Raw genomic sequence first — 25562 nt, 5'->3', positions numbered from 1 at the left:
ATCCCAGGTCCAGTCCTCCGGAACGCCAGCCCCCTCCCTCCTCCCTCAGCCAATCAAACAGGAGTGGAGGCGGGGTTTTGCCTTGGAGCGTGGAGCTGGGCCCTCCGTCTTTGCTTGCTGGTGTTAAGAACGGGCGGGGCTGGGGCGTGGCTGGGGCGGAGCTGGGGCGGGAGAGGGGCAGGACGCGCGCCATTTCTCGCGAGACTAGAGACCAGGAAGACGCCTGCAGAGCCCGGCTGCTGGTGCAGCAGCGCCTGAGGCAGCGGGTGCTGCTGCATCCGGAGGTTCTGCCTCCCAGCCTACGCCTGGTCTCCGGGTGGGCAGACGGGACGTGGCCAGGCCAGGGCTGTGGAGGTGTGCAGTGGCTGCTGAGGCTTAGGGGGGATTCAGGCTGCGGCCTGTCAGCCAGCCAGGGAGGCGCCCATACTCCTGACAGAATAAGATGGCGGCGATGGCGCCTGGAGGTAGTGGCAGTGGTGGTGGCGGCGTGAATCCGTTCCTCAGCGATTCAGACGAGGACGACGATGAGGTAGCGGCGACCGAGGAGCGGCGGGCAGGACTTCGGCTGGGTTCCGGGGGCGGCCTAGATCCTGGCTCTGCAGACTCGCTATCGCCCCAGGATCCCGTGGCCTTAGGGAGCAGTGCGCGGTCAGGGCTCCCTGGGGAGGCGGCGGCAGCTGCGGTGGCCCTGGGGGGCGGCGGGGAGACCCCGGGCCGATTGTCCATTGATGCGATCGCGGCTCAGCTGTTGCGCGATCAGTACTTGCTGACCGCCCTGGAGCTGCACACCGAGCTGTTAGAGAGCGGCCGCGAGCTGCCTCGGCTGCGCGACTACTTCTCCAATCCTGGCAACTTCGAGAGGCAGAGTGGGACCCCGCCGGGGATGGGGGCTCCGGGGATCCCTGGAGCAGCCGGCGTGGGAGGCGCAGGAGGTCGGGAGCCGAGTACGACGTCGGGCGGGGGACAGCTCAGTAAGTGAACGCAGCCTGTCACTCGGGCAGGGTGGTTGGGATAGTGGGGGAGGGTTTATTTCTGGGCGGGTACTGAATATTAGGAACGTTTTAGAGGGAGAGAGTTGGAGAGGGTGGGGGTCTTTGCGGTGGACGCAAAAGTATTTGGCAGTGACTGTTCTGTCTGCCTGCCTCCAACCCTTGGCTGCAGTTGCACTTTCTCCTGGCTCCCTTATTGGTGTCGGTATCTATAAAATATCCAGGGTTTCTAGTTCACTGGCTTTTACGGGACTCCAGAAGGCTTGCAAACTGGCTTATCGCTTTCATCTTTTTCCGTTTTCCTCCAATCTCCTGAATCACCACTACCAGGAAATAGTGCCTCTTAAAAAGCTCGCAGTAATTCTTTGACTCAAAGTCAAGAGAGAGTAAAGACTAGGAAGTGTTGTTGCTGTCTGCGCAAAGCCAGATCCAGTAAAGACTCTTTGTCTTTGGGATGACTTTCTTACTCAAACATTGGGTTTTCTGTTGCATAAAATATGTTCTGTTTAAATAAAGTTAATTCAATTTCGGTGTCTTAATTTCAGTAGTTTCCAAAATTACAGGAAATCTGAGGAGCAGGGCAGGAAATTCTACCTGCAGTCTGTCTCGTGCTCCCACCACCTCGCAGGCTTTTTTTCTCTGCAGAAGTTAGGAATTTACTTTTTTACCTTGTTATAATCATTTTTGTCAGTATAGAGTAATCGTTTACTCCATTCATCGTATGTTTATAAGCGTTTTTATGGCTTGGAAACGTACAGCCATCAGGAAGTATACTGGATTCCCAGTATCCTCTTTTGGGAGGCAGCTTGGATTTTCCTTTACTGATGGTATGAGATGTTTTAGTGTGTTATATGAGGCCAACCGGAATTTACTGACAAATGTTAAATATACAATTTTAAAATTGTATACTAAATGGTTATTTTTTTGTGTCTATACTTTTGGATTGTGCCAGAGACTTACATTGCCAAACTTAGATGTAGTGAAAGTGCAGAGAGCATTTTCTAGCAAGATGAATACTAAGCGGATTTCCCTCTTGGATGTGGAATTTTCTCAGTAGGTATAACTTGCTTACTCAATGTGTAGGATAATTTCTTAGGAAGAGATTTTCTCATTGCTGGCCTTTAAGACTGTAAAATGTAACAGCAGTGTAACAAAATTGTGATGTGGTTGGGCTTTTTTGTTTGTTTGAAGATTTCTAAATTATCTAATAATGATTTTCACCTGACAAGCTGTACTACTTCCTCAGACCCGCCTCAAATGGCATCTTTGTAAGCGCTTCCCACACTCTCCATGCTTAGGTAGTTGGCTGGTTCTTTAATTGTGCTACTTTCAAACCTCAGCCATAGCCTTTAACTCTGTTTTGATTTGTTGACAAAATTATTTTTCTCCATTAGATAGTCACTTCTTGAAGGACATCTTTAATATTCTTCACACTTTGTACAGTCCCTGGCCTATTGTTGAACATAACTCAATTGCATCTGCTCTATTTTTCTACTCTATTGATATAATGAAATGGGTTATTCCTTATTCTGTTTAGTCTAAAAGACTTTCTTAACCTTTCAGCCTGCCTTATTACGGTTTGATATCATTGTTTATAGTGAAAATTTCTCTTAAAAACTTTTTGTAGGGGCCAGCCCGTTGGCGCAGCGGTTAGGTTCACACGTTCTGCTTCGGCGGCCCAGGGTTTGCCGGTTCGGATCCCGGGTGCGGACCTACGCACCGCTTGTCAACCCATGCTGTGGTAGGCATCCCACATATAAAGTAGAGGAAGATGGGCACAGATGTTAGCTCAGGTGCAGTCTTCCTCAGCAAAAAAGAGGAGGATTGGTGGCAGATGTTAGCTCAGGGCTAATCTTCCTCAAAAAACAACAACTTTTTGTATGGAAATAGTTATATTTATAATTTAACTCTTTAAATGTTTTAGCAGTGTAACAGAGTAAAAATTGACTTCTCAATGCCTTTGCATTATCCATCTTTATAGTTTCTTGAAATTCCAAGTCTTGTGATCAAAATATATTAACTACAGTCAGGTATTCGTGTGCACCTGTGCTTTTCTATCATCCTCATTATTTGGATATGTTTTAAGTACTGGAGATATAGATATAGGTATAATATATTTTCAAGTTAATGCAAAGCAAATGAGCAATAGAGAAAAAATCAAACTTATCCATCATCCTGCCAATGGTATTTGCCTTTCATGTCTTTTCTATGTATATATTTTAAAAAGCAAGAATTGGATTAAGCTGTTTTGTATAACTTTATATTGTTTAACAGGCAATATAATTTTTACCATCAACTTTGATGTAAAATTGCATACAATAAAATGTACATTTTAAGTGTACAGTTTGAGGAGTTTTGAAAAGTGAATCACTACTACAATTAAAATATACAATGGTTTTATTGTCCACAGAATTCCGTCATATTTCTTTGCCTCCGCTATCCCCAGTCCCACCTTTAGACCATCACTGATCATTATAGAACAGGATTTCTCAACCTGGGCCTGGGTACTATTGAAATGTTGGGCCTGATAATTCTTTGTTGTGGCTACTGTCCTGTGCAATCTAGAATGTTTAACAGCATCCCTGGCCTCTCTGTCCACTAGATGCCAGTAGCAACCACCCCTACCCCATCCTCCAAGTTGTGACAACCAAAAGTGTCTCCAACATTGTCCAGGGAAGGGGAGGGCAAAATTTCCCCAACTGAGAACCACTTCTATGCTTAAGTTTTGCCTGTCCTAAAATTTCATATAAATGGGATCGTGGAGCATATATTCTTTTCTGTCTGGCTTCTTTTGCTCAGCATAATGTTTTTGAAATTCATCTTTGTTTTTGTCTGTATTAGTAGTTCATTCCTTTTTTGGTTTATCCTTTTATCTGTAGTTAGACATTTGTGTTTTTCCAGTTTTGAGCTATATGAATAAAACCCATGAATATGCTTGTACAAATTTTGCATGGACATATGTTTTCATTTCTTTTGGGTAACACCTAGGAAAGGAATTGGTCGGTCATATAGTTAATATGTATTTAAGTTTATGAGAAACTGTCAAACTGTTTTCCAAAGTGGTTATACCATTTAAAATTCCCATCACCAGTGTATGACAGTTCTAATTTATATACATCCCCCAAACACTTGGTAGTTTCAGGCTTTTTATTTAACTCATTCTTGTGAGGGTATTCTGGTATCTCATTGTGGTTTTCATTTTCATTTCCCTGGGAACTAGTGATGCTGAACTCCTTCTGAGCTTTTTGCGATTAGTATAGCTTCCCCTTTTTTGGTCTCATTATTGAATTGTAGTTCTTTGTATATTCTGGACCCAGGTTCTTTATCAATATGTGTTTTGCAAATATTTTCGCCCAGTATGGTTGCCTTTTCATTTTATTTTTAACAATGTACCTGATGAACAAAAGTTTTTCATTTCGTCAAATCCAATTAATCAATTTTTTTCCGTAATGATTCATGCTTTGTGTGTCCTATATAAGAAATATTTGCCTATCTCAAGGTTACAAAACTTTTCTCCTATATTTTCTTCTAGAAATTTTATAGTTTTAGCATTTACATTTAGGTCTATGATGGCAGGACTGCATTTTAATAAGGTATCATAAAAAGAAGAAATATTTCTGAAATATTCCTCCTATAAATGTGCATTTATAGCAAAAAACTTTGTTTAGTACAGTTTAAGTACAAATGCATTGTATATGTCAGAATATCAATGCCTGCAAATGTCTTAATCCGGTTAGAAAATAGATAAATGCTAAAATAAAACTGTAAAACTGCACATAGTACAATGTTTTGAAGATTTTGATGAAGCTCCTGATCACACAAATTATATTTTGGGAATTATAAGGATGAATCTTTCTCTAATACTGGACAACTGCCTGTTTTTAAAGATCCTCTATATTCAATTCTAGCATCTTAATTGTTGTTAGTTGGGTTATGATTTTATAAAAATAAGAACTTTTTGGTTGATCATAAATAGTATAAAAATTGGTAGTATAGATTATCTAAAACAAATTATTTTGATCTGTTTTTATATATATTTTGTTTCTGTCTGATCTGAACATTTATAGTACTTAAGAATAATTGTATAATCTAAAGTAGTTTCCTTTATTTAATGAAGTCTAAAAAAAATTTAATTTCACAAGATTTACTGAATTATTTATGTAAAAGTCTGTTGATGGGGCCAGCCCTGTGGCCGAGTGGTTAAATTCGAGTATGCTGCTTCGGCAGCCTAGGGTTTCCCTGCTTAGGATCCTAGGCACAGACGTGGCACCACTCATCAGGCCATGCTGAGGTGGCGTCCCACATGCTACAACTAGAAGCACCCACAACTAAAAATACACAACTATGTACCGGGGAGATTTGGGGAGAAAAAGGAAAAATAAAATCTTTAAAAGTCTGTTGACTTAGGTTAATACTATAGTATAGTAATGCTTTTAAAATACTTTGAGAAGTCTTTGTATTGTAATCTTTTTTCTTTACTAAAAAAGTAATCCATATTTATAAAAGATTCATTATCAAAAGAATTACAGCTATAAGTTTTATGTTTTCAGTAGTAGAATTTCTACTAACTGAATGAAATTGCTTTTAAGAAATGCTCTAAGGAAGTCTCATTGTTTGATAAATTGTTATACCATCATTGCAATGTTCCTACTAGATCTACTTGATGAACTAATTAGATCTTTTGTATTTAATATTACTTGTTTGAATATGCACATATACATTATTTATATGTTTTCCGTCGTATTTTTGCCAGTCAAGCCAGAATAACTACCATTTAGTAATTGTTTTGTTTTTCAATTAGATTGCAAGATAAAAATTGTGACGGTGTCATCAATGAACACTGAGCAGATTGTGGTATCTTAGCCAGAGGAATGCTGGTTCCACTTGAAGCCTTAGAGTTCTAATCAAAATTGAGCTGTAATTTCCTAGGATAAGCCCAGTTTTTTGTTTAGTAGAGACAGTAGGTGGTCAAATGGGGAAGACAAATAACTTAAACCTTTCAGTGATGGATTTCTTTTGTTCTGTATATACCAAGCCTTCAAATTTTCGTAAGGCAGCTTGTCAGGAGGCAGTCATTTATGATTGAATGTGATAATTTCACTTGTGAGCCTGCAGCCTTCTTGAGTCATCTTCCTCCTTTTTAAAATTTTCTGTTTCATGATCCTACTTATCTTTTCTTAGAACTCTCAAAGAGTACCTCTCTCACTGTGCTCAGTGTTCTGTTTTTAGTATCACCACTGCTAAGATGTCGTGATTACAATCCTCCGAAGTTCCCATCTCTTCTACTTTATGAAGTAGTCCCTCCCTGTTAGGTTGGAATTGCGTTTAGTGTTCCCTCCAGCTTCTGAGAGACAAAATATCAACAAAATATTTCTACAGTGTATCAAGCTGACTGCTTTTAGCTGAATGAGACTTTCCACTATTGTCTGCATCATATGAATTCCTAAATTTATCTGTTGCATAACTCATTTTTCTTGCTTATGCCTTTTGCAGTAGTTTCAAAATTATTATTAATTCTTGCGGAAATTTAGTTAGATATTTTCACTGCCCAGCACAGTGATCTTAAATATAGTTGGTATCCAATATTTTACAATAATCAATGTATTTATGAAATTGTGTGATCAGTTAAGGATTGTAAGGAAGGATGTTTCATGTATGTCCTTGAGCTTATGTTCTTGATGGAGAGGCAAGAGTAACGCATGAAAGAACTATAGAATAGTCTTCCGCGATACAGATAATAGTGTAAACATTCAGATATGGAAAAATCATTGTCAATTGTAGTAATCAAATGGCTCTTGTGAAGAAAGTAAAATTTAAATTTGACCCTCAAGGACAGGTGAAATTTTGAATAAATGGTAACTTTATTGTTTGGCCATATTTAACTCTTTGTCCTGAGTGAGAAAAAGTAAAAGGAAGTGAGGGTAAAGAAAAGATAGTATTTATTTTTTATTTTGCCTTGTTTAAAATATCTGGGAACATCCTTACCATTATCTGGCTCTCTGCTTAATAAAGTGATTCCATTTGGGTAGTTATAAAAATACAGTATGACATTTCAAGCCATTGTGGTACTTTGGCTAAAAGGAAGCAAGATAGGGGTATTAATCAGGGAAAACAGACCTTATTTCTGTCAAAAATTAAAATTACACCTTCTGTTTTTCAAACAAGACAGTTAGGGATGATCTCTAGAATGTATGCTTGTTTGTTTTTTAAAAAGCTTGGTTAGAAAAACCTTCCAGAATTGATATAATTTTCATTTTGTTTAATATTTTTAGGTCAAAAACTAAATTTGGTTAATGTGTTTTTATATAGCTTTTAACTGTTCCCTGCCCCCTTGTTTTATGATGATCAACCACCTTGGTCTAAAAATACAATCTTCTATCTAAATTACAAATATCAGTTGAGAGAGGTTGTTTAATATTTTTATAAATATTAACTAAGTTTGGTTAATGTGTTTTATATAACTTTTAACTGTTCCCCGCCCCCTTGTTTTATGATGATCAACCACCTTGGTCTAAAAATACAATCTTTTATCTAAATTACAAGTATCAGTTGAGAGAGGTCTTAAATATTAACAGCCGGTTTTTTTCTTATAGGTAGCTGTTTTTACTGGCTTCTACCTATAAGGACTGTGAGATTTGATGATAAATTATGGTTTCTAAATTATTTATACTAAAAACATACTTGTTATTTAACTAAATAGTGTTTTGCTCATTGGTCATATTTTGAACACTGCCTCTTTGATTGACTTTTTGGGGATTTGCATTAGTTTGTGGTTGATCTACTTCAGTCCCTTATCGTATGAGTATTTGTTTCAATATTTCAATTGACCTTTTTGAGATATAATTGACATGTAACATTTTATTAATTTTAGGTGTATAACCTAATGATTTCATATATGTATATATTGTGAAATGATTGCCACAAGTTTAGTTAACATCCATCACCACACGTAGTTACACTTTTTTTTCTTGTGATGAGAACTTTTAAGATCTACTCTCTTAGCAACTTTCAAATATACAATACAGTATTATTAACTATAGTCACCATGCTGTACATTACATCCTCAAGACTTATTATCTTATGACTGGAAGTTACTACCTGCACTTAACTTTTGAACTGGTTGCTGGCCCCTTTTCACTGAAATGTGGGACACTGATGACTCTCTAATTCCACATATATGTATAGTTTCTACAAACTAAGGAAATCTGCACAGGAAAATCTGAACAAGTTGAGTGTAAATTGGTTAATTTACTTTAAATATAGATTTCTGAAGAATGAATACCCAGTGCAATTAATACAGCAATGGTATTTACTAGGATTCAACCGAAGATAACACTTAACTACAGCAGGCTCAAGAAGAATGTCCTAGAACTGGTATGTTTGGATTATAGCGAGATACGTGACATCTCTCATGTTGGTGTGAACAAAATAGAGAAATATGGGCTTGGTAAGACTTCTGTGGAAAGGTATGTAACTGATAAAACAATAGTAGTTATGTCCCAGTCCACACCAGCTACATTTTGAACTTGTTTGAAGACCGCTGGACTTGTGCTAGTGTCTCGTCTTCGGTTCTGCCTCTGCTACTTACCACCTCTGTCACTTGGGTAAATCACTTAACCTTCTGAGCCTTCTTTTTCTGTGTAAAGGAGAGTAATAATTTCTGTCCACTACTAGTCATAGGGTTTTAATGAAGTTCACATGAGAGTATGTATGTGAAAGGGCTTCAGAAACTCATTTTATAATTGCTTCTTTCTTTTATAAGGAAAGATATGAAGCAATGAAGGAAGACTAAGTCGGATTTGCTGATGGTGAAATATCAAAAAAGATAGATGATCTAACAATAGTAATTCATAGGGTTAAACTGAGCTAATGGATAGATGGTGTCCTAATTAAAATAATAGCACTTCCACCATATTTTTGCATACTGCTTAAACCATATTTCTAACTAAAAAAGAAATAGTTTAAAAAACAGATACTAGGAACTTCTGTACTTGAAATTCACATGAAAATTTGATAGTATTTCTATTTGGGTAGCCACTGTAAATAAGATCAAAGTCTGCTGATTTTAAAGGAAAAAGATAACATAGTATAGTGAGTTAAGAGCACAGAGTTTGAAATGAGACTACCTGGCTTAGATCCTGTTTCTGCCACTTTTTTACCCTTGTGACCTTGAAGAAGTTACTTAATCTCTCTATGCCTCAGTTTTCTCATATAAAACATGGGGATAATAGTACCTACATCATAGGGCTGCTCTGAGAGTCTAATGAGTTACTATTTATTAAGTCATTGGCAGTAAGTCTATATAACTGGAAAGTAAATTGTTAAAAGGCAAACATTGTTAGGATTTTGTAATGGTTCAGTAAATCTTCTACTATATACTTAATGAATTGTATTTTATATCTTTAAAGGCATTGTACAGACAGTTTTACAGATATTTTAATTACCTTCATGTAAGTTATGTTTTAACTATTAATTTCTTCATTTTGAGTTCTTAGGCAATGGTTAGTTACACAATTTTATAATTAACTGATGGGCAGAAAAGGAGATTTGTCTTTATTTGGATCTTAATATTTTTAAATAATCAATATACATTACCATTTACAGAACAAACACTTTAAAAGCAAGAGAAGAGAGGTGCACAAATTGAGCTGAGGAACAGAATACAGACTAGAAACAAACTCAGTGAGTCTTGTTATAGGAAAAAGAGTGTCAGGTCAGTGGGGGAAGGGGAAACTATTCAATAAATGATTTTTCTCCCTCTGCACAGAAATTAAATTATTTTTTTGTCTCCTACCATATATACACACACACACACACACACACACAGACCAAAACAAAGTCTCCAAATGAATTAAAATACTAAATGTGGGGAATAGAACTTGAAAACTTTTTGAAGAAAATATTAAAACATATTTGTGACCTTGAGATAAGGATTTCTTAGGACATACAAATCACAGCTTTTAAAAAGGTTGATAAATTTGTATCAAAATTAAAATTCCGGTATGTAAAAAGATAAGATAAACAAAGTAAAAGACAAGTCGTAGACTAGGAGAACATATTTGCCACATATATAACAGTCAAAAAGTATTTCAAATATAGAATACCTACAAATGACTAAGAAAAAGAAAAATAACCTAATGAAAAATAGGTGAAGAATATAGATAATTCAAAAAGAAACAAGCCAATGAAAGGATGCTCAAATTCACTAGTTATCAGGGAAATGCATTTCACAACACCCAATTTTTTTGGCAAAAATGAAGATTTAGTATACAATGCTTAGTATTGCCTGAAATATAGAGGAAGCAGGCCCTCTCGTGGTACCTGTAGAAATGTTGATAGAACTGCTTTGAAGAATATTTCGACACAATCTAGTAAAGTTGAAGATGTGCACACCCTTCAACCCAATTCTTTCCGCATAGAAGTATATATCTGGAGCTCACGAGTGTGTGAAACAAGGCGTGTACAAAGATACCCACTTTATAACAGCAGAACATTGGAAACAATCCTTTTGGCCATACAGAATGGAAAAAATAGTTATGCTGTGTTCATAAAATGGAAACTTAGCAGCCATTAATCAAATCTCAGATCTGTTGTACCGCATTACATATGGTATGATACCATTATGTACATTTTCAAACACATAAAATAATACCGTATATTATTCATGGGTACTTATCTATGTGTGTTACAAGTATAAAAACATCAACTGGAGTCACACAAATCCATTACTGTGATTGCTTTTGAGGAGGGAAAATTAAGGACATGAACTTTTTCTCTAAGATGGTATTTCTTTTTAAATTTTGAAATTTATGTGAAAAATGTTAACAGTTTGTATCGGATGGTGCTTATATGGTGGTGTCCTTCGCACTTTTCTTTTTGAAAAACAAAGCAGTATATACTGGGCTTTGTGAAAATTTGCATGTAATTAATTCTGGCAAAACAAAGAAAATTTGTAATAGGAATTGACTTCACTGTTCCACCATTAATTGGCACCTAATCCCATAATCTGTGCAGTGTGAACAGAATTTGGTGTTTTTATGACATGAAATACCGTCTTCTCTCAGGTATGTGAACACAAAGATTCTATTTTGCCTGATAAGTTATTTCTTCATATGCATCTGGCATATGTCTACCTTTCTTGTTATCTTATATTGAATATCAGTGTCTTATATCATCTTCTAATTAAATTTGCACAAAATAACAGTAAAAAAAATGTCATTCTTTGTTCACAAACTATTGGTACAAAGGTACGAGTTATCTATTCTCGATCTCCTGTTGCCATTTGTAACCTTGAGGATCAGTTTTGTTTGGAAGGGAAATCTTCAGGTAATAATTCTTAGTATAATGTTGACACAGATCTCTTTTAGAATATATTTAGCATGTTTCAAGTGAACAGAATGATTTTATACCATTATCTTTCTAGTGCATTGGATGAGGTGTCTTGTAAAGATTCTGTATATGTGTGTGAAAGTAGAATTACCATTGGAAAAGCACCTAGCAACAGTCTTAAAGTTTCTAATTTTTCTACTCAGGAGTAGCTCCTTGTTATAGACTTTCTTTACAGTCATGGTTAAAATTGAAGCTTTTTTTTTCCTTCAGGGATAGATGTGTGAGTAAGGAGAGTTGACCAAAGAATGTAATGTGGAATGATAAGAGTTATGAATCTATCACCAAAATCTCTAGTTACATTTTGTTGTTCTTAATGATCAATATTTGCATTTTGTACTCTTTAATAAGTCACAATAGTAAGAATACTGATTTTAATTTTTTGTTTATTTATTTTTTTGCTGAGGAAGATTTGCCCTGAGCTAACATCTGTGCCAATCTGCCTCTGTTTTTCAGTACGTGGGCCACCAGCACAGCATGGCCGCTAACAGAGCAGTGTAGGTCCATGTCCAGGAACCAAACCCAGGTCACCAAAGCAAAGTGTGCTGAACTTTACCAGTAGGCCACAGGGGCTGACCCAAGAATACTGATTTTTGTCTTCTAAACCTTTACATAACATGTCCATATCAAAAAGGTAGCCCGTATTGATAGGTGATTTTTTGATCTATCATCTCACTGGACTCTTGCTAACAGATTTTTTCTACAAGCAACATTGTCTCCTGAGTGTAATTTTGATAAAAATATGTGTGACACAAAGGTTAGAAGGTAAAATGTATACTCATACACTGTTGATAAGATACTCTTTTGAGAGTAATTTGGCAGTTATCTATCACATTTTAAAAATACATGTTCTTTAATCTCCAGTTCCATTTCTATAATATATTATAGACCTGCTTATTTGCATTAAAAATATTAAATCAAGTTTTTAAAAGATATAATTTACAAGTAAAGATATTGAAGATTGACAACAACTTAAATGTCCAACAGTAAGGGGTTGGTTAATTAAAACAGAACAATCTCTATATGCTGATGTGGAATGATCACCAAATTATATTATAAATTGAATAAATTAGGATGGAGCTAGTATGTAAATCTTTCCATTTATGCACAGAGAGGGAGAGATTTGCATATGCCTAGCGTATTTTAAAAGGCTACATAGAAAAGAGTCTAAACAATGATTGTTGCTGCAGAGGAGGATTGCTGACTGGGAGATGGGCAAGGGCTTGCTTTTTCTTTGTATGCCTTTTTATATTTTACCACATATCCTGTCTTAAGTGGCAGTACTGGGATTCCGACCCAGATCACTAAGTCTGCACTCTTTCCATTACACCACAACCAGTGCCTTAAGTTGACTTGAAAACACAGCTCAGCATAAGTTCTCAGGTCTTTTTGGTATATGATCAGGCAAAGTATCTTAATAATTCATTCAGAGTACATCTTATTAACTCAGAGTAGCCAATCTTCTTAATGCAGAAGGCAGGTCAGGTAGTACAAAATTGATCATTTAAAAAATAAAGTGACAAACTATAGTACCACACTAAGGCAGAGGTGAATGAGCTGCCTAGAGCTTCACTTAATTTCATCGAGGTGTCCATACTACACAGCACTGAATCCAAACCAGGGTGTGCATATCCAGCGTGTGTTTGTAGGATATCGGGTCTGTAGACCAGGATCGAGTAAGCCTGGAATTAGAGCCGAATACAGTCACCAATTGTTCTTCTGAATGAAATAATCTTACAAGTCTGAATTAGTTTGTACCCTTTTTCAATCTTGAAGCTTTGCTGCCTAGTTACATCTAAGTTTCTGGGTCTAGTCATGGAGCATGACTAAGCCTCAAGGAGGAGGAGACCGCAGTTGCAGTCAAGGGTGTAGCCTTCTTCCTGAGTTTCCCACCTATTATGTCAAAAATCCCCAGCAGTCAGAAATGCTGTTCATTTGTTTTTGAAACCAGTTGGTCCTGTTGTAGGTAAATAAGATTGCTCAAGGTAGTGTCATCATGTTTTCTGTTATTTCTGACCCCCTGTCAGTTCTCTGCTTCTGTGCTGCCTTAGTTCAGGCCTTTAGCTCACATCTAGACCGTCAGTGTTAGCCTTATAACTGGTTCTTTTCTTTCATCCTTATTCTTACCTGATTTTAAAAGCAATTATTCATTCATGTCACTCCAGCTAAAACCTTTTAAAATTGCTTTCTCTTGTCCAAAGCAACTTTTCCAGCCCTTTTTTATTATCAAAATTATTTATTATGGGGGCTGCCTGGTGGCATACTTTTTAAGTTTGCACACTCTGCTTCAGCAACCCAGGGTTCCTGGGTTCGGATCCCAGGCACAGACCTAGCACCACTTGTCAGGCCACGCTGTGGTGGCATCCCATGTAAAGTGGAGGAAGATTGGTACAGGTGTTAGTTCAGCACCACTCTCCCTCACAAAAAAAAAAAACAAAATAAATTATATTTTACAGAAAAAGAATTTATAAACCTGTTTAGGAATTTAATTTTTTTCTCATTTTTACATAGTGTATGATAAAAATGACTAAAATATTTTTTGTGAATATTTATAATCAAGTTTTCCCTATAATTTTGTTTCTTCCTTCCTTTTCAACCATATTGTCCATATACAAAACCTTTGTTGTACTAACATTGTTTACTCAGTGTTCCTTGAACATATTTTTTATTTCCCTGACTCAGTGCCTTTGTCCATATTATTTTTCCTTCTCTTGGAATGCTTATTCTCCTTCCTCCTTTTCTTCTTTCCAGATCCTCTGTATCCTTAAAGGAAGGTTTGATTCATGTTCCTTCCTCTCCCTGAAGCTCCTCCAGCCATAGTGAGCTCTAAATCCTCTGCACTTGCGGCATTTTTTTGTCTGTTCCACTTATGGAAATTAATTATACAGAGACAGAGTAGTTGTTTAATAAATGTTTAGTTGAATTAACTAACCAATACTCTTTACCACTCAGCAGCTGGTCAATTTTTCTGATGCATTTAGTTTTTAAAGTTCTATATGATTTGCATAAAACATACCTTTTCAAGAATCTGAGAGTAGTTTTTTTAACTATTGTAAAAGTACATTCTGTCATGAGGACTAAAATATTAAATGTAAATATAAAAAGGACTACTTTCATATGTGATTTACAAAATCCATCTGCATGCCTTATGGTCACACTTTGTAATGGATTTGGTTCTCAGCTTAATAGAAATTATATACAGGCAGGTTTTAACAGTTTGCCAACTATGATAAAAGTACCTGATCATTCAGTTTTTGAGTTATAAAGTGAATTATTGAGAAGTTACACAATCCTGGAATTTAAAGAAAGACTTTGTGGTGTACTTCGTATTAGAATATGGTAGCTTATTTCTTAATAAAAGAGGCTAATTTTCCCAAACTTTTTCTCTTTTATATTAGCATATTTAGAAAGGCATTTGCTTGCACTGGAAGAGAATTGTGGCTGAATCTGAAGAAGCATTTTTATCTTAGAGCTGTAATATTACCTGTTATAATGTCTTAATATCCAAAGTACATTTTATTTACAAAATCTGTTATACCTTAGTCCAATCAAAGTTGAAATGACTTCCATAAATATTTTTTTCTGACGTGAAATAAATTTTAATGAATTAGGAGACTTTTACTTTTATGACATCGTAGTTATTATTTTAAAAGGTATAAGCTTTTTTTCTTGGAAGACATAAAGTTGTTGGCTTGGAACTAAAAAAATATTTAGAATATATTTTTCAATGGCCATAATAACATCAAGTTGAAAATTAAACTGTATGTTTGCTTTCCCTGAGGACTCTCCCTATTGTATAATTGAGTTCTTTGAACCTTTCGGAGAAATAATAATAGTATAATGGAGGAATAATATATAGTGCGCAAACATGCTCTAATCTAGGCCTGCACGTATGATTATAAATATTACAAGGAGGAAAAGAAAGAGAGAAATACTTAGAAAACTAACATTAGATGGATACTTAACATAATAAAAAATGTTTACCTGAAATCAACAACCAATATCATACTTAACATTCCATGAAAATCAGGAATAAAACAGTGAGGTCTGGTATCACAACACCCAAATATTGGTTGATAAAAGTTCCTCCTGTTTGATAGTACATGTTTTAATACACATCAAGATATCAGAATAGCTAATGAGCAATTAAGACATGTGACTAAGAGCAGAGGCCATAGTACTCAGGTGGAGTTTCTGGTCTGGCAGTAATGGCCAGATAAACCAATATATCAGGAAAATCTAGATGTTAGATACATAGACAAAGAATGTGAATAGAGAATTCACACACACACACTCAAAAAAGGTAGATAACCAATATATTTTTTCAAAGAATATTTGAGTTCACCAGGCATCAAGGAGATTATAATTAAGTGATATAATTTTATAGTATGTTAAATTAATGAGATTAAAAATAGTAATACTGAGCAGTGACAACTGCTACTGTATACTGCTGCTGGACTCGGGTTGCTATGTATAATTTTTTTGGAAAGCAGTTTAAGCAATATGTATCAATAGCCTTAATGATATGCAAATTCTTACTATATAAGCTTCATTTTTAAAAAGCAAGATGCAAAATGGTATGTATCCATCCTATTTTTGCAAAAACGTCTACACATACTTAATGGGGCCAGTCCCGTGGTTAACGTTCAGCATGCTCCACTTCAGTGGCCCAGGTTCACAGGTTCATATCCCAGGTGCAGACCTGCACCACTCGTCAGCCGTGCTGTGGTGGCAACCCACGTACAAAATAGAGGAAGACTGGCACTGATGTTAGCTCAGGGCTAATCTTCCTCCAGCAAAAAAAAGAGGAGGATTGGCAACAGATGTTAGCTCAGGGCTAATCTTCCTCCAGCAAAAAAAAGAGGAGGATTGGCAACAGATGTTAGCTCAGGGCTAGCCTTCCTCCAGCAAAAAAAAAAATGTACACGTACTTAGACATGAGAAAAAGAGGAAAGAGATCAAAAAAGAATATCTAGGAATACTGGGAAAAAATTTAATAATATCTGATCTTATTCCCAATTTTAGTGGGATTAGGATGATTTATCTAGTTTTTTTCTATGTACCTTTATTATAATTTTTTATAATATGTGTGTTTATGTAATAGGAGGGGAAGCACTTACTTATGGTGCTACAAAACATTGGAGAAAAGCGGTTAGATTAATTTTTTTTAAGAGCTGGAAATTTTAGATACACTATATATAGTGATCCAGGAACTCCATTTTATATTAGTTATTTATCAGGCAAGTGTTTCTTATATATATGTGTGTGTGTCAGTGATTTATTCCAGTCTAGCATTTTATATTTCTACCTGTCTAAAAGATGTTTATGTAAAAGACCTTAGGAAAAGTTTATCTATATTTTGATGAGTATTTTCTTTCTTTTCGTGACTCATTGTCTAGCTTTGGTTAAATTTCAAACGGTGGAAGGAAAACACAAAAAATTTTTTTGTCGTTTAAGACACTAGGAAATAAGAGCTATTTTCCAGTATTACAACTTTTTTTAATTTTTAAATTCTAGAAGTCAGTGGATCCTGACCAGTGTTTAACTGTTTTTTCCCTCTGTACTTCCAAGTTTTTTTTCAACATTTTATTTTGAAAATTTCACAACTTAAAAGAAAGTTGAAAATATTTTTATACCCATTACCCATCACGTAGATTCTACAATTAACATTTTACTATACTTGCTTTGTCTCATACCTATGCATCTCTCCAACCTTTTAATTCTTCCAAAAATCCATCTTTTCATGCATTTCAAATTAAGTTGCAGATATCAGTATACTTTCCTCTAAATACTTTAGCATGTGTATCATTAATTAGAGCTCAATGTTTAGAATTCCCTTTTTTTCTTTTGAGGTAAAATTTAAAGATAATGAAATATATGTCTTAAGGTACCATTTGATGAGTTTCAACAAATGAATACACCTGTGATAACCCAAACTCCTCCCATCAATATATAGAACATTACTGTCACCTCACAAAGTTCCTTCATGCTCCTTCCCAGTCAGTCACTTCCTACCCCTTACAAGCCCCTGATTCCAAGAACCAGTATTATGAATTTTTCTACTATAAATTACTATTGCCTGTTGTAAAACTTTATGTAGATGAAATTATACAGTATGTAATCTTGTATAAGCCTTCTTTCATTTGGTGTAAAGCATTGAGATTTACTCATGTTGTTGAATATGTCAGTAGTTTGGTTTTTTTAATTGCTGAGTAGTGTTCCTGAGTTCAGCCTGTTTCTTTTCTTTTTTTTCTTTTTTTTTTTTTTGCTGAGGAAGACTCACCCTGAGCTAACATCTATTGCCAGTCTTCCCAATCTTCCTCTTTTTGTATGTGGGCCACCATCACAGCGTGGCCACTGACAGACAGGTGGTATAGGTCCACTTCCAAGAACTGAACCTGGGCCACTGAAGTGGAGCACACTGAAGTTAACCACTAGGCCACTGGGGCTGGCCTGAGTTCAACCCATTTTTAATGTGAGCTTTTAAGATTTTGGTGGTTACTATTGTTACTTGATATTCCTTGGCTTATGCCCAAAGGAAATTATGCTGTAATGAGGAGTGCTATGATATTTGGTTTTCTGTCATTATTATTGTTTTGCTGTTTAAAAGTTAATAGCAAGTTGTTATTTATCAGATATAACTAAACTGCAGGGAAATTAGATGCTTCTTTGGATAGAAGCACAGCGTTCTAAGAGGACTGTATGTAGAATTTCACTTAGTTCACCTAAACAGAAACGGTGCATTGATAATGACATAGCTCTGTTTGAAGGGTGGACCATTTCAATTATTGGCATGTACTAAGTGTTTTAGAAGGAAGTGGGGGAACCCTATGTGGAGTTCAAATCTATATTCCTATAACTTGCATTCATTTGTCTAGATTGTGCTTTCTGAACACGAATAATATGTTTCCTTAGGTCAGTATATCAACATTAAGTACTATGTAAAGTAGCACAGTTTAATAAAAGAGTTGACCTAGTGTCTCCTTTGCCCTTTTTTGCATCAGCTAGATATGTCACCTTTAATAAGTATTAGCTTTGATTTCTTTGTTTAAATGAGAATGTTTACATAGTGCTTTCTGTTGAGGAACACTGAAAAATGTAGTGAAAGCTAAGACTCTCCCCACCACCACCATGCACTTAAAACACAGAACCCCTGAAGCCCATCCCTTCACCTTTTGCATCCCGTGTTACAAATTTAATAAATGAAATGTTTAGGAATCATCTTGTTTTCTCTCTTAAACCCACAACCATTCTTTACCAGGATATGTTAATTCTACATCAAAAAATAACCCAAATCTGACGACTGCTTCTCACGTTTCTCCTGTCTCCGTTCTAGTTCAAATCTGATCATCTCTCACCTACGTGACTCTAATAGCCTCTTAACTAATCTCTCGACAAACCACTTTTCTTACATCAGCCAAAATGATTTTCTAAAAACATGTGTTTCTGTTGTTTCCCACTGTACTTGGAATAAAATTCAAACTGTTTACAATGGTTTTCAAATCAATTGCGCTGGCCTTTGTTATTCCCCTTGACTCAGGTCTGCCTGAAACTATTTTGCCTCATTCTGCTCTCACCTTTCCAGAAGGGCTTTCCCTGAGCACGCTAATATTGCACCTGACCTACAACTACCTGCTCTCTGGCCTTGTATTGTCTCATTTTCTTTATACCATTTTGATCGTTATCTGATTTTTTTTTTTTTTGCTTAATTATTGCTCTCTCTTCCAGTAGAATATTCTCTAAGAACAGAGACCTTGTCAGTCTTGCTGACACAAAATTCCCTGCACTTAAGATGGTGCCTGAAAGAGAGTAACAGGGTATTAAGAATTTTCGGGTATTAGGCGCACTTTAATAAGTCTTACTCTGATTTAAATTTTGAATCTCTATTTCCTTTTATTGTTTCCTATACAGTTAAACAGTCAGAAGTGTTTATAATAACCACCCCAAAAACTTGCAGAATCCTACAACGTCATTGAGTGAGAAGGCAGTCCTGTACTATCTTGGAAGGAGTAGAAAGCTGGGTTAGTGTTTACCCAGGAGGAATCACCCTAAAAGTTGAGTGTTCAACAATAACCAGTTCTGTGTCTGCAAAAGTTAATATAGAAGCAGATTCCTTTGTAAAATTGATTTAATTGATTTTATTTATTTTATTTACAGCCTCGTTCACTCCTGTAAACTGTGATTAGGGGTCCTTTACACCCTAACCTGCCTGACCCCTTGGAGCTTCTGCAGATTATAACCTTACTGTTTACTCCAAACTTGTCCTACAATTTGAAGACTCCACATGCTTGTTTATTTTTTCTCTCAGTTGTTGACTTGGCAGACACTTATTCTTTAGAGCTCAGTTTAAAATCTTTTCTGATTGCAGCTTTCCGTGGCCCCATTGAATCTGGGAGTACTGACAGTAAAGTGGGATCTAAGAGACAAGAAATTTCTGATCTGATTGAAAACAAAAAACAACTACATCACAGAGATCTAATGAGAGTTGAGGTGGTTTTTTATAAATTATTTTTCTCTTTTCCAGTGTTTTACTTTTCTACATAGTGCTTGATCATCTTCTGGCATACTATATCTTCATATATTTTGTTCGCTGCTGTATACACAGTATCTACAGTAGTACCTGGCACAGAGTAGGTGGTCCATAAATGTTCAGTGAATGAATGAATGATAACTACTCTTTAAAAACTTAAAAACCACGTTTAGCTTGGGGATCATATAAAAACAGGCCTTAGGCCACATGTGGCCCAGGCCTTAGCTGGCCAAACCCTGTTCTGAAGCATTATTCCCCTTAACAAGTGAGTATTATATTTTTATACTACAGAAAGTAAAAATGGAAAGCAGCTTAATGTTTCTCAAAATGTGTTCTGAGTAACATTAGTTCCTTGTGCTAATAATAGTTATTATCCAAAAAGGAATGTAGTGGACAAATGATTTTGGGAAATGTTAGCTTTTGCTTTGCCTCAGGATTTCTATGAATCTTTGATATACTGATGTGCACTGTAAATATCTGAAATATTACACACACACACACACACACATATACATCCTCCCCCCCCCCCCCCCAGCCAAACTCTTCGTAGGAGCATCTTGAGATACAAGGACCTTTGTGAAAAGTATTTAGGAAACTGATTAACTTTATTTTGGCTTCCTTTTAGAAGGATATTGTTGTTGGATATAGAGTTTGAGTTGCAGTTTTTCTCATTGTACTCTGAAGATAATATTCCCTTTTTTGTTAATTAATAGCCTTATTAATTTAGGTATCTTAAAATTCACTCATTTAGACTGTACAGTTCCTTTGCTTTTAGTATATTTATAGAGTTGTGCAGCTATCACCTAATCTAATTCTAGATCATATTCATCACCCCAAAAAGAAATCTCTCACCCATTAGTAGACGTCGCATTCACCTCCACCCTCCAGCTCTTGAAAACTACTAACCTACTTTCTGCCTCTGTAGATTTGCCTGTTTTGTACATTTCTTATAGATAGAATCATACACTATGTGGTTCTTTTGTGACTGGCTTCTTTCACTTAGCATAATATTTTTAAGCTTCATCTGTGTTGTAGCATGTTATCAGTATTTCAGTCCCTTTTATTGCTGAATAACGTTAAATTGTATGGATGTGTATACTACGTTTTATTTCTCCATTCGTCAGTTAACAGGTATTTGGTTGTTTCCATTTTTTTGACGTTATGAATGATGCTGCTATAAACAATCTTCTACCAGATTTTGCGTGGACATATGTTGTCATTTCTTGGCTGGAAGAGGAATTGCTAGGTCATATGGTAACTCTTATGTTTAGCCTTTTGAAGAATTGGCAAACTGTTTTCCAAAGTGGCTGTACACTCTTACATCCCACCAGCAATATATGAGGGTTCCAGTTTCTCCACATCCTGGCCAACCATTGTATTGTCTTTTTATTAAACTCAGATATAATTCATATACCAAAGTTCATCCTTTTAAAATGTACAGTTCAGTAGTTTTTAGTGTACAGTCATGGGCTGCATAACAGCATATGCGATGGTGGTCCCATAAGATTAGTATCATACAGCCTGGATGTGTAGTAGGCTATACCATCTAGGTCTGTGAAAGTACACTCTGTGGTGTTCACACAGTGATGAAATCGCCTAATGATGTATTTCTCAGAATGTATCCTCGTCGTCAAGCAACACATGACTGTATTTACCAAATTGTACCATCATCCCCACTCTCTATTTCAGAACATTTTCGTTACTTCTAAAAGAAATCTTGTGCCCATTAGTAGTCACTGACAATTCTTCTCTATCACCAGCCCCTGGCAACCACTGATCTATTTTGTGTTTCTTTGGATTTTCCTATTCTAGACATTTCATGTGAATGGAATCATACAATATATGGCTTTATGTGTCTGGCTTCTTTCACTTAGCATGTTTTCAAGGTTTATGTTGCAGTATGTATGAGTACTTCATTCCTTTTTTTTTTTTTTTTTTTTTTGCTGGGGAAGATTAGCCCTGAACTAATATCTGTTGCCAATCTTCCACTTTTTTTACTCGCAGAGGATTAGCCCTGAGCTAACATCTGTGCCTGTCTTCCTCCACTTTATGTATAGATTGCTGCCACTGCATGGCTGACGAGTGGCGTAGGTCCGTGCCTGGGATCCAAACCCACAAACTGGGGCCGCCAAAGCAGAGCACACCAAACTTAACCACTACACCACGGGGCTGGCCCTTTCATTCCTTTTTGATGGCTGAGTGACACTTCATTGTTGGGATATACAACATTTTATTTATCCATGCATCAGTTGATGGGCATTTGTTTCATTTGTACATTGTTGCTATTGTGAATTTTGTTAATGAACATTTATGAGCAAGTTTTTGTGTGAACATAGGTTTCCATTTCTCTTGGGTATGTACCTAGGAGTGGAATTGCTCAGTCATATGATAATTCTCTTTAGCTTTTTAAGGAACTGCCAAACTTTTCCAAAGTACCACACCATCTTACATTCTGACCAGCAGTGTATGAGGGTTCCAATTTTTCCACATCCTATGAAACACTTCTTAGCATCTGTCTTTTTTATTATAGCCATCTAATGCATTTGAAGTGGTAACTCACTGTGGTTTGATTTTCATTTCCCTGAAGACTAATGATGTTGACCACCTTTCCATGTACTTATTAGCCATTCATATATCTTCTTTGGAGAATGTCTATTTAAATCTTTTGCCCAATTTGAAATTGTGCTATTTTTTATTGAATTACAAGAGTGCTTTATTTTTAGTAGATATAAGTTCTTTATCAGATGCTTGATTTACACCTATTGTCTCCCATTCTGTGAGTTGTGTTTTCAGTTTCTTAATAGTGATTTTTGAAGCACAAAATTTTTTAATTTTAATGAAAATCCATTTCTCTGTTCATTCATTTATCACTTGTATTGGTTTCCCATGGCTGCTGTAAAAAATTATCGCAAAGGTGGTAGCTTAAAACAACACAAATTTATTATCTTACAGTTCTGTAGTTCAGAAATTCAAAATGAGTCTTGGGATGGGCTGAATAGGCTAAAATCAAAGTGTCAGCGGATCTGTGTTCTTTTCTGGAGTCCCCAGGGGAAGCCTTTTTCAACTTCTAGAGGTTACATGTATTCCTTGGCTTGTGGCCCTCTTGCACTTTTAAAGACCTTTGCTATTACATTGGACCAACCTAAATAATCCAGGGTAACCTCTCTATTTTAAGATCAGCTGACTAGCAACCTTAATTCCATCTGTATGTAAGGTAACATTCACAGATGCCAGGAATTAGGATGTGGTCATCTCTGAGGGGTCATTGTTCTGCCTGCCACATTGTTTATGCTTTTGTGTTGTATCTAAGAAAACATTGCATAAGCCAAGGCCATAAAGATTTGCTTCCACATTTCCTACTAAAAGTTACATTTAGGTCTCTGATCCATTTTCAGTTAATTTTTGCTTATGATATGAAATAGTGGTCCACCTTCTTTATTTTGCATGTGAACATCCAGTTGTCCTAACGCCATTTGTTGAAAAAACTATTCTGTGAGTCTAAAATCAGCACGTGTGATTCTTCTCTCCTTTTTCTTTTTCAAGATTGCTTTGGCTTTGTGGAGACTTTTGTATTTCCATATGAATTAGGATCAGATTCTTAATATTTATAGAAGAAAACACAGCCAGAATTTTTTATAGGGATTGCAGGGATTTCATTGAATCTCTATATTAATTGGGGATTATTGCCATCCTAACATGGATCTTCTCATCTATGAGTTTGGGATGTTTTTCCATTTATCTAGATCGTTTTTAATTTCTTTCAATGATGTCTTGTTTTCCATGTACAAGTCTTGCACTTCTATTGTTAATTTTATTCTGAAGTATTTTATTCTTTTGGATGTTATTGGAAATGAATTTTTTTTAGTTTTGCTTTTGTATATTTGCTTTTATTCACGGCTAGTGCATAAAAATTTGATTTTTGTGTGTTGATCTTGTGTTCTACAACTTTGATAAACTTATTTATTTGGTCTACTTACTTTTTGGTGGATTCCCTGAGTTTTTTATATTCCAAGTCATGTCCTCTGTGAATAGAAGTAATTTTACTTCTTTCTTTACAATCTTGATGCCTTCAGTTTCATGCATTTTTTATAATAAATCAGCAGTCATTCAAACTGTTGTTCCCCTATATATAATGCGTTGTTTTTTTGTCTGGCTGCTTTTAATATGTTCTCTTCATTTTTTATTTTCAGCAATTTGAGTATGATGTGCCTAACTTTTTGTTCTCTTTATTTATCTTCTTTAGTGTTCTCTGAGCTTGAATTTATATCTGTTCCATCTCTTGCTCTCCCCTGTTGTTGACTCCAATTCTACATGTGTCAGACCTTTTGGTCCCTGAGAACATATTAATTTTCTTTTTGTTCTTTTTTCCTCTTTCTTCTTCACATTGGATAATTTCTATTAATCTGTCTTTAGGCTCACTGACTCTTTTCTCTGTTATTTCCATTTTCTTATTAAACTATACAGTGAATTTTAAATTTCAGATATTTATTTTTTAGTTCTAGAATTTGCATTGGTATTTTTTTATATTCTCTATTTTTCTGTTAAAATTTCCTCTCCTTTTGTTCATTGCATGTATATATTCCTTTGCTTTACTGAACATAGTTATAATAGCTGTTTTAAAATCTACTATTCCAACATTGGATTACATTGAAGTTGGCCCCTGTTAATTGTGTTTTCTCTTAAGACTGGGTCACATTTTACTGGTCTTTGTGTATCAAGTAATTTTGGGCTGTATGGTAGACAATGTGTGGAATATATTGTAGAGACAGGATTCTGTGCTATTTTTTCAAACAGTGTTGCTTGTTTTAATTTTTTTACTAGAAAATTACCTTGTTGGACTCAATCTGCAAACTCTTAGGCAGCAACTCAAAAGTCATTCCAGTTTTTGTCTGTCTTTAGCGAGGCTGGTTGCAATATGCCCTGTGCATGCATTGTTCAAGAGTTAGCCAGAGATTTGGGCAGGGAAGCTTGAGTTATTTTAAAGTAGTTTAATTTATGTGAGCATTTTTACCTTAGTTTATTGTTTTAATAGAATTCCTAGATTTTAGAATCATAGTTTTATTAGCTGGAAATAATCATAGGTAATTAATTTCCAGTCCCTTATATTGACAGTTAAGTAAAAATCTATTTAATTATTTTATTTTTCTCTTTATTACAGATAGAGCTGGGAGCATCAGTACCCTTGATTCTTTAGACTTTGCAAGATATTCAGATGATGGTAACAGGGAAACAGATGAGAGAGTGGCAGGTGAGTAAGATTATAAAGACAGATTTGGATTCTTTGACATTCCAGAAATAGTAAAATGACTTAAGGAATTCTCTTCCTTCTACAATTTGGTATGTGAATATAATTATATAGTCATTATACAAAGTTATGTTACTAATTTATTGGCTGCAGGGAATATCCCAACCCCTAACTTCCTCTTCCAGTGGGGCTGTAAGTTTCTGGTTATACACACGTACAATTTGCTGAGTTCTGCTTGTAGCCAACAGTTTACAATCATGTAGTTATAAAACTGGTATAAAACAGGTTTAAGTTAGCCATGGTTTAGTACAGAGTCAGTGAGACCTTGGCCTCCTCAGTCCTTTGATTGTCCAAACCAGTGCTGATGTTCAGGTGTTGTATACCAATACAGCTCTACGGATTGTTAAAAATT

General features: G+C 35.9%; 1 protein-coding gene across 7 annotated transcripts in view; it reads left to right on the top strand.

Moving 5' to 3' along the window:
• The first annotated feature begins 227 nt into the window (after positions 1-227).
• The window catches only part of RELCH (RAB11 binding and LisH domain, coiled-coil and HEAT repeat containing), a 113772-nt gene continuing 88437 nt past the window's right edge, over positions 228-25562 (top strand). For all 7 annotated transcript variants that reach the window (XM_046672262.1, XM_046672263.1, XM_046672260.1 and 4 more), the window contains exons 1-2: positions 228-971; positions 25064-25153. In XM_046672262.1, the coding sequence (XP_046528218.1) occupies positions 443-971; positions 25064-25153 (619 nt within the window). In that variant the 5' untranslated portion in view covers positions 228-442. The remainder of the gene's footprint in view (positions 972-25063; positions 25154-25562) is intronic.

Source organism: Equus quagga, chromosome 9 (genome assembly GCF_021613505.1).
Source record: "Equus quagga isolate Etosha38 chromosome 9, UCLA_HA_Equagga_1.0, whole genome shotgun sequence".
In the NCBI taxonomy this organism is placed as follows: Eukaryota; Metazoa; Chordata; class Mammalia; order Perissodactyla; family Equidae; genus Equus; species Equus quagga.
The sequence above is the reverse complement of the archived record's forward strand: the minus strand, read 5'-3'. Positions and strand labels throughout refer to the sequence as shown.